Below are 9,638 nucleotides of genomic sequence, written 5' to 3'. Positions count from 1 at the left end.
TTTGAAAAACAGGACGTTTATATTGCACATTCTGCTTTTTCTTTTGGTGTGATTATAGTATTATAAGAGAAGAAACAATTTGGAAATGCTTTGCAGTAATTAAAATGTTAGTTCTCCCATGAACAGCTGCCTTACTACATGGGCGTCCCTCAAATGGCAGGAATGAATCCTCCACAACAGCAAGTCATGGTATAGACAACTCTATGTACTCAAACATATTCTGAGTTCACTTAATGTTGGAAACTTGGGAAAAGCTGACATTTCCAACTTGCTAACCTAGGCGGAAGAGTCGGAATGCGAGTTTCCTACTGGGGAGGTATCAGAATGAACCAATATGAATCTCTAAGCAGATAATTTATGTTAATCTTAACTTGGAGGTCCCGAGTTTCCAACATGACGTGAACGGGACATGATCGCCAGAGGGCGAGAGTGTATTACATACCAGGAAAATATAGACACGCACAAATCATGAATACATTTAGACCACTCCATCATTTACAATTTATAATAAATGTATAATAATAACTCTTCCTTCTGGTTAGGGAGTCCAAGGTGCAGGTGGGATTCCCATGATGCAACAGCAGCAGCCACAGCAGGGTCCTCCACAAGCAGAGCCCGTGAGAAGATTCAAGGTACAGTAATGGTCACTGACTGTACAGTACATGTGCCTCATGGTCAATAGTGTATTTCAATCTGTAATTGACTCTGTGTAAGGAAAGGGATCTAGTTAATGTGCATATGTTCATACAATTTTCACCTTTTAGCGCTTTCTGTTGAGGAGGGCTCGCACCATGAAACCTGATTTGGACATTCAGGTACGGAATAATGCACATTTAATCTGATACATTCCAGTTGAATACATTCAGTTGGACAACTGACTAGGTATCCCCCTTTCCCTTTCCTTTCCCTTTCTCATTCAGATTTCAACTGAGACAACCACAACTCCGTTCCCAACTCCTTGTTAAGACAATATTCAAGTTTAGAGTCGACAGATTTGTGAGGAACAAGGTATAAAAATACAAATGCTATTTGTGGTACTGTACAATATCCCATTATTGAAAAAAAGAATAAGCAAAATGTATCTTGGGTCATTTATTTACAGGTGTCTGCTGTAGAACATGGACACAGGGGAATTTCACCAAGTCGTCCACAGCACTTTAAGTTAATCATATCAGATACGCTAGCGGTTAAGAGCTTTGGGCCATTAACCGAAAGGTTGCTGGTTTGAATCCCTGAGCCAACTAGGTGAAACATTGGTTGATGTGCCCTTGAGCAAGGCATGTAACCCTAATTGCTCCTGTTAATTGCTCTGGATAAGAGCGTTTGCTAAATTACTAAAATGTAAACGTATAATGTCTTCTAACATTGTATACATGCAGATCTTATTTGACATTTCTTGTGTGTTTCTTCTTGAAATTTCAATAAACATGACTATTAGCCTTCATAAAAGTTGTTTGTTTGGTTTGAAATGGGGGTCGATTTTTGTCCCTTCTATGTTTGTCATGTAAATGTATGGCATATTGCCCCGATTTCGCCATCTAGGGGCAGAATTAAATTCATTTGAGTATCTAAAATATTATTAGCCCAGTTTACCGGGCTAGTTTAGTCCATAAGAAGCACTTTCAATGGAGAATCTCCATTGAGCATGCATTTCAGTCCAGGACAAGGTTGAATTTCTGTCCAGGAAACCATCCCTTTAACAATTTGTGAGGACCTGAGAAAGTAAAGACACTGTTGGTGAAGAAGCACATAGACAGGCTTCAAGTGACTGCAGGGCTAAAGGATGAACAGACCCAACGCCATGAACAAGTGACTAAGGGGGCAGTTGAAATCGGTTCGGAAGCAACATTTTGGGGGATTCTTGCATTGGAATTATATTGAATTCTGTTTATAATTCTGCTTATATATCACGCAATACCACAATAAACATAAAGTTCAAATGCAAAGACTCCGAGACCATTGATTGAGTGCTTTTGAAGTGACAGGTTGGCGAGAAATCTGTGGCCTATCTCCGCTGCACTGTATCAGTACAATGGACTGCACCCTACTCACTAAAGCAATTACATTTTGAGAATGAATATAAGCTACAAGATATATAGGGTAATTCACCTATTACAAACAACCTATGTGAATGCACTTATCTGTCTTACCAAAATAATGCAAACTAAATGCTGAAAGAACTAGCCTAGTTATTCATGCATGCAAACAAAAATACTGAATAGCAGTTTGGCTTAGAAAACCAACACAGCTGCGAATGCAAACAAATTAATGCGAATAGAACAAAACAGTGGTACCACGTAGGCCTAGAAAGCAACATATCGGATGGATAAAGGCCATGACATATATTTCGGCTAGTTACATTAACAGTAAACAAACGCAGTAAACAAAAGGCGAATGGAGATCCAAATAACCAAAATATAGACTACAACCTACTACAGTGAGAAGCAGCCACGCAGAGCTGTCTTGCCAAACAAAATGGCCTATAGGCCTGATTCAGACATGGGAAATCATGCCGCTCCTGAGTACAGCAACACTTTGTGATATGGCACAATACACTTCTGTGGATTAAATTCAACCCATGTAATCGATTAAGCAATGCCAGCCTACCATAAACAAGTTTCCAATACGCACAGTTCCATTTACAAGCACAAAAAAACAATAGGCTACCAAGAAAACCATAATAGAATGTATGTATTTTTTTATTAGGAAACATACCGATATGTAACTAAACCCAGGAGCATCATTTGGGTTCTTGCATTGGAATTATATTGAATTCTGCAGTAACCTAGTACCCCAGACACTATTCCTATGAACCAGATGCTATTAAATGAATGTTTCTGGACAGAACACCTGCGACTAGGGTAGTATTCTAGATTAACCTGGGCTGGCTCCTCTGTTCCAAGATCACCAGGAACAGTCGGAGGTGGTGGGGACTGTGGAGTCAATATCCTGGCGTTTGTGGAAGGGTGGGTAGGCTCTTCACGCGAAGCTAGCTGGAGCTCGGCAGCAGCATCGCTGCTGGGCTTGGTGGTGACCTCAGTGGTTGATGCTGCAGCTGCTGCTCATCACACTCCTTTTAGCTTTGTTTGGGTACTTTGGCAAAGCCGATTTCTGATATCCATCGTGGCAGTGGCAGATTAGCTGGTTCGAGCAAGCTAAATAGGCTAAGGCTAATAACAATAATGCTTTTTACAGCTAGCTAAGAAGCTAACTAAACTATGTAGTGGTGGGGCGTGAGGCAGAGTTGAGTGAAGCAGCTTCAACGGAAAACTTGACCTCACACTTATAACTCAAAATCAAATATTACAGGTAGAGTTGTACCACATTATTCAATTAGCCTACCACAGATGAAAAGTGTTTTTTCCCCCCACTTTTTATGGACACCCAAAGGAGTCATACCTAACCACCCCAGGGGCTTTCCGTAGCCCCCCTACACACATCCTGTGCTCTCTGTCCATTCTGCTGACACAGCACAGCGGAGATACAGATTTTGCACCAACCTGTCTCTCAATCATTTCAACTTTTTTTGCTATTTTTATATAGGGAGATAGGACTAAAACTGAGGGGGCACAAGTTTCAACTGAGGGCCACCTTTTGCCCCCTCGTGGAACCTGGCCCGATGAATAACAGGGGAAAGGTATCTACTGTAGATTGGACTTCTCACTCTTCCTCAATCTCGTTCGGGAATATAATTATGTAATATAATATCATAAGAGTATGCAAATGTTTCTTACATTTTTTACAAATGGTTTTATCCTAACCAAATGATGGTGGTTAGGATCTAAACCAGCAGCCCTCCTGTTGCCAGTTCAGTAACCAGTGGGATTTGAACCAGCAACCTTACAGCTACCTGCCTATAATACCTTATTTATAGGACATAATCAACACTGATAATGTCAATCAAAAGACTTACATTTACACATGCCAACAGCACACCAGTCCATAGACTAATCATCTGTCTGAAAACTCTTGTCTTAACCACCTGCAGCAAACTCTCTTGTATTATAATCACAGGTCTCTATGAAAGGTTTACAAATAACGCAGACTCATGGTCATCACGGGCATTGAGTTCTAGGTTCTTTTGGCCAATATAGGGAAAGCGATTTTTAATAGGAGATGTTCTATATATTGTGAACATACTGTAGGGGCAGAATACCCTTTGAAATAATGGGACAGGGGTTGACTGTTATCCACCTTTGATCCACCTAGTTTGTGTCATATACTGTAGAGTCAACATATTAGACAATAACATTAGAATTGGTGTATGACACGATAGATAATGTCCAGCCATGAGATTCATTTTGACTTATGGTCAGTCCGTAATGATACAGCTGCATGTATCTGCACCGTAACTGTCTGAGTCTGAGAGTGATGTCATCTCAAAGAGCCCGCGCGTCATATTGACCATAGTCTGCGTGTGTCTGGGACATGACAGCTCAAATGGGAAGATAGAGATCGTTTAAAAGTAGGAGAGACACAGTAGGCTGGACAGAGACATAAAGAACACACAGGAAAAAAGGAAGATAGGCTGAAGATGACATTCTCTGATAAGGTAATACTGTCATGGGCTATCACTTGCTTTTGTATAATCAAAAATTGTTAAAAATAAGTATGTTTCACATACAACATGCTCAAGATGGTAACAAGATGGTATTGAGATGTCAGATATAAACTACATTTGTTCTGTCTTCATTGTAGGATATCATGAAGCTGCAGACTATAACTGTTTTGGTCTGCCTTTTTGGTGCTAGCCTTTCACTTCCTGTGAGTTTCAGACATTACTTGAATATTCCTTCATTTATAGCGCTACACTTCAAAATGAATCATAAACTGTTTTTTGTGGCTTTTTTAAAGATATACCAACAGCAAATTGGAATCCTCGCAAGTAACAGCAATGAGGTACATTGAATTGTCCCGTATGTTTTTGTCTGCAACTCTTGACATTGCATTTGTTGTTCGTGATTTTTCCTTTCAAATTGATGTGTAGTAAAATACAATGCAATGTGGAGTAACGGTTGTTAGAAACTTTTTTCTGACTGCTCACCCGTCCTTCACAGATCCTGCGGTTGAATGGACTGACCCTGACAGGTGTAGGCTTTGGGCAAACACAAATGCAGGTACTGAACCAATCCAATCTAACTCAATCGAGATAGAAATCATTAGCCATGATAATGCTATAGACATACTGTGGTAGTAAAGAAGATTGATATCATTAGCCACATTTGCAGACAGCATAATAGTTAAACATGGTCTCCAGTAATGTATTTCAGGAGCAGCTTCCATTCCCATTTTACCTTTAACTACACATATTTTCAGCTTTGGCACATCAACCGAATTGTTCATTCAATTGCTCATCACAACTTCGGTCAGCAAAGCTTTGAAATGATCTTAGGTCAGAGACAGATCTTTTACCCAACCTTGTTTGTTCAGGCGTCTCCATTCATGCCCCAGTACGTGATCCAACAGCAGCCTGAATTTGGTCTCCCCCAGATGGTGAACTTTAACCCTCAGATGGGAGGCCCTTTCGGCCCCCAGATGATGTTCCCTACACAGGGGAACCAGCTGCCCCCCATTCTGTACGCCAATGCCCAACAGGAGCAGCCTGGGGCCCCCCAGGACCCCAACAACCCCAATAACCCCAATAACCCCCAGCAACCACACAACCCTGCACAGGTAGGCTACTGTACCATTTCAGATCAGTCAGTTGGTCTACGTACGTTTTCACACAAATTCATTGAAATACCAATGTTTTTGATGGATACCAATGACAAAAGCCTTCCCAGCCTCTACTAATGAATACACATATTTTTTTCCTGAAGTCAGTTTGTCTATGTTTTTATACAAATTCAATGTAATTGAATGAAATACCATGTGTCAGGTAATCCACTACTAATTGGCAAAGTCTTTCCAGTATTTGTTGAAGTTGTATTTATTTTCTATTATCCTGAAGGGGGTTCCCCAGTTTCCGCAATACTACCCATCATTTTCATTTCCCCAGCAACCAAGAATGCAGGTACAGTGGAGTTTCCCTCTTTCAATGTGATTTGTTCCTCAAGGTGCATCTTGTATTCACTGTAAGAGATGATATACACTCTTTATTCAGACTAAAGGATCACTTTACACCCCATTTTTGTGTTGCATTTTCTTAATTAGTTCACTGTTGATATGGTCCCCACAAATTGGGCATGTCAACAGTCAAGTTTTCAAATAGAGCACTAAAAAGCTAAATGTGTGATCCTGATGTGTTTTGCATAACATGATGCAAAACATATCATCACACTTTTTGATCCTTTAAGACTCTTAACTTTCACAAGTGTATCTTCCCTAGGGCTACCCCTACTACATGTCTTACCCCAACTACCCCCAGCCTAACCAGAACAATGGGCAGAACCAGCTGAACTTGGAGAAGACCCCTCAGAAACCACAGCTCCCACTACAGGTGAGGAGTGGTCATTACATGGGTGTGCTCTCCCTCCCCCTCATACAGGCCTGTTACACTAGACGAGTGACTTTTGCAGAGTGTCATTTCAATGAAACCTATGCATAAGCATCGCGGCTCCAGGAGAATAAAAAAGTTGAATGCGGCAGTTTAAAGTGCAGTGAAATATTCTCAACAGAAAGGAAATTAGAGACAATGAACCGATAGTATGTCATAATTTCATGATTTTAGTTTCATTTTAAACTAACAATCATTTTATAATTCGAAAATTCAACAGGCCGGACAGAGTATCTTAATAATAATGATTTACCCTTTCAAAATTGCAGCAGGCTGCCCAACCTCAGGCACCAGGAAAGGTAAGTAAGCTCTTACTACTGTGTCTGAATCATATATGGATAACATTAATGTGTCCTCTATGTGCGGCCTGCTGATGTAAACTGATCTGTATGATATCTAACTGTATTTTTGTGTTGTTGATAGACATGGCCTAAAGGATTCCAGACAGAGGCTGCCAACCCTCCACCAGATCACCGTGGAGACACAGTTGACCCTGGCGTAGATGAGGTATGACCTCTACTTCTTATACTATGACTATAACAATACTAATATAATATATAATATATTATAGTATGTATACATTGTATATATAGATTTTAATATGTGATATGAAACATATGTTGTACTTGTGATAATGTCATCCTGAAAAAAACATTTTACAGGGTCATCCCAACTTCTCTTTCCTGTTTGAGCCATAGAATTGCATGTGGGGTCAAAGGAAATTGAGGTAGGGTAACATTAGGGCCATTTCCAGGTTTTTATTATGGGAAAGAAACATTTCTTCAACTGAACACCTGAAATGTATTCTCATCAGTAGTATACTGTACTTCCGTTTAAGTGGTTATTTTTTTGTTTCATTTTCAGGGATCGGCACATCAATCTCACATTCCTACTCCTACTATTCATTTAAGATATGTTTTCAGTTACAATATGATACATTTTCTATTGTCAAATAAATCCATTATCAAGCATAATCACAGTTGTCAATTGTACTTTGTACGCACACAAAAACAAGAGTTCTTAGTTTGTATGCTGGAAGTTTTAATGAATGTTATAGAGCAATTGATTGAGAAAGTGTCAAATTATATCACAGAAGTAACCTCCACCAACACCTGCCATGTACTGTATAGTTATAAATAGGTTCTAAAGAGGCTACACATATCTTGCCACTGGGGGTGCTCTTGAGCTTAAAGGGGTCCCCTAAATGGGCAGAAATATTGTCCAGAAATTACCTTACTGGACAGGAAGAGGCCCACCTCCCCACACCCATGAGTAAAATCATATATTGTTAGGCTAAAACTAAAGATTGTTTGGTTTCATGAGTTAAGAAATGTATTAGTATTTAGGAAAACATTTAGCAACTAAAAATCCAAAGTTCATCTGTAAAGTTGAATGTACTCCAGATAGATATGAAAATATGTCACGATTCCAATCCAGATGCAAGGCTTGGGCTTCTTCTCCCTGTAAACAGGGAAGAAGAAGTCAGAAACAGATAAAGAAATAGATGATGCATTGCAAAGAAACACCTAGGCAAAGTGCTTAACACACCTTGTATCCACCATATTATTTTCCTTCCTCTTCCCAAGTCTTTGTCTCCTCAGCCTGCAGATAGATCAATCATATCATGGTTTAAGAAGGAAGTACATGATTTTATTGTAGGAATACAGATACAACAATGTCGTTAGTAATTTCTTACCTTCATGAACGATGGGAGCTTGGGGTAAAGGTTGAAGGATTCAAATAATGTTTTAGATGGTATTGTGAGTGACATTTGATTGAAAAATAAACAATATTGTTACATTTGACAATATTCATTCATGATGACACTAAAGCTGAAAGAGAATATTAAAATCTCAGTAAGAAGCATGTTTAGTAAACAGCCAATACGTACAAGTGTTGTTATCCCATATTCAAATGAGATTCTATTCTGCAGAGAAAAGAACACGTGTAAAGTATATTTCGTAAAAAAAAAGATAACATCTCACATAACATATTTGCAGTTAACATTGTGGTATTTTGTTGATGTTAAATCATAAATGTAATCATACTGTAGCTGAGGGGTTGTAGATGAGCTTCAGGTAAGGCTAGAATTGAGACAAAAAAACACAAAATGTTTTGCTATTTCTCAAATCTTCAAATCAACTTTATTTATTCAGCATTGTAAATATATGACAAAAAAGTTGAAAGGTTCATTAGGACACTTACCTGAAAACCAGATGAGTATGGGTATCCAAACTATCAAAAACAGGGACACAGAAAAAATATCAACTGCTTTTCAAGTTCTTTCAAGAAATTCACACTTCACACCAAAATTCACACCAAAATGTACTAGAATATGATTTAAAACGGAATATCTCTACATACCCCTAATTCTTGAGGTCTTTTATGTCCATGCTGTGAAACATATTACAGTTTACTTATCTGTTATATACAGTACAATGGCATACTTCCTGCTATGTTGCCTACAATACTTCAGAGCCATAGAATTAAGCTAACATGGAATGAGAGGCTAGTCCATACCCTTGGTGGGGGTGTTCCTCTTCCTCCCTGATAGTAAAGAAAATACAGTATTTGTTTTACACAATTCCATCATGCAGTACTCCAGCCATCATAATACTAAAATAAATCTTTGTTTGTGTGAATGCCTTACCTTTGGCAGCAGGAAAATGTTCTCACCCTACAAGGGGAAACATGTTCGCCACATGAACAGATATAGACAACATACACTGTATGATACTGTGACAATTGACACATGTATAATATATGATAATAATTCTACAGCCTGATTGAATCTTAGATCATTCAGGCAAATTCATTATTTACCTCTTTCAGGGGCAGACCACTAGCATTCTGGCAAAGAAAAAAAGCATTTTGTTTCAATATGAGTTTAGCATGTAAATATCAGCATGTAATATCGGCATGTAAATCCATTCCGTTTTTGATAGTAAAAACATAATCTTACCTGTAAAGTCACATTGCCAGCCTGTAAAAGAACCATAACATGAATATTTTTTTCTTCCAATTTCTCAAGAATTTCTAAATGAATAAACAAGGAATAACTCATTACCATCACATTTAATAATAAATTATACATATCTCATTATCCATGTCTGTATTCACAAAGCGATGTTCTTCACGACAT

The 9,638-nt window shown here is 38.7% G+C and overlaps 1 protein-coding gene and 2 long non-coding RNA genes across 3 annotated transcripts; 2 read left to right on the top strand and 1 right to left on the bottom strand.

Moving 5' to 3' along the window:
* Nucleotides 1–762: 762 nt before the first annotated feature.
* Nucleotides 763–1,361, top strand: LOC129854792 (uncharacterized). The gene is made up of 3 exons (XR_008759381.1): nucleotides 763–815; nucleotides 921–1,008; nucleotides 1,103–1,361. It is a non-coding gene; the product is annotated as an uncharacterized LOC129854792 (long non-coding RNA).
* A 3,051-nt stretch (nucleotides 1,362–4,412) lies between these two features.
* Nucleotides 4,413–7,460, top strand: LOC129854791 (sporozoite surface protein 2-like). The gene is made up of 11 exons (XM_055921939.1): nucleotides 4,413–4,552; nucleotides 4,699–4,764; nucleotides 4,855–4,899; nucleotides 5,058–5,117; nucleotides 5,431–5,673; nucleotides 5,951–6,013; nucleotides 6,329–6,439; nucleotides 6,766–6,795; nucleotides 6,920–7,003; nucleotides 7,159–7,223; nucleotides 7,361–7,460. The coding sequence occupies exons 1-10, from the start codon at nucleotides 4,535–4,537 to the stop codon at nucleotides 7,192–7,194; spliced, it is 756 nt and encodes a 251-aa protein (XP_055777914.1). The 5' UTR covers nucleotides 4,413–4,534; the 3' UTR covers nucleotides 7,195–7,223; nucleotides 7,361–7,460.
* A 76-nt stretch (nucleotides 7,461–7,536) lies between these two features.
* Nucleotides 7,537–8,423, bottom strand: LOC129854790 (uncharacterized). The gene is made up of 4 exons (XR_008759380.1): nucleotides 8,388–8,423; nucleotides 8,193–8,210; nucleotides 8,045–8,098; nucleotides 7,537–7,957 (listed from the first exon to the last, which is right to left on the bottom strand). It is a non-coding gene; the product is annotated as an uncharacterized LOC129854790 (long non-coding RNA).
* Nucleotides 8,424–9,638: the final 1,215 nt, after the last annotated feature.

This window comes from Salvelinus fontinalis, chromosome 5 (genome assembly GCF_029448725.1).
Source record: "Salvelinus fontinalis isolate EN_2023a chromosome 5, ASM2944872v1, whole genome shotgun sequence".
In the NCBI taxonomy this organism is placed as follows: domain Eukaryota; kingdom Metazoa; phylum Chordata; class Actinopteri; order Salmoniformes; family Salmonidae; genus Salvelinus; species Salvelinus fontinalis.
Note: the sequence above shows the minus strand (reverse complement) of the source record. Positions and strands in the feature narration are given on the sequence as shown.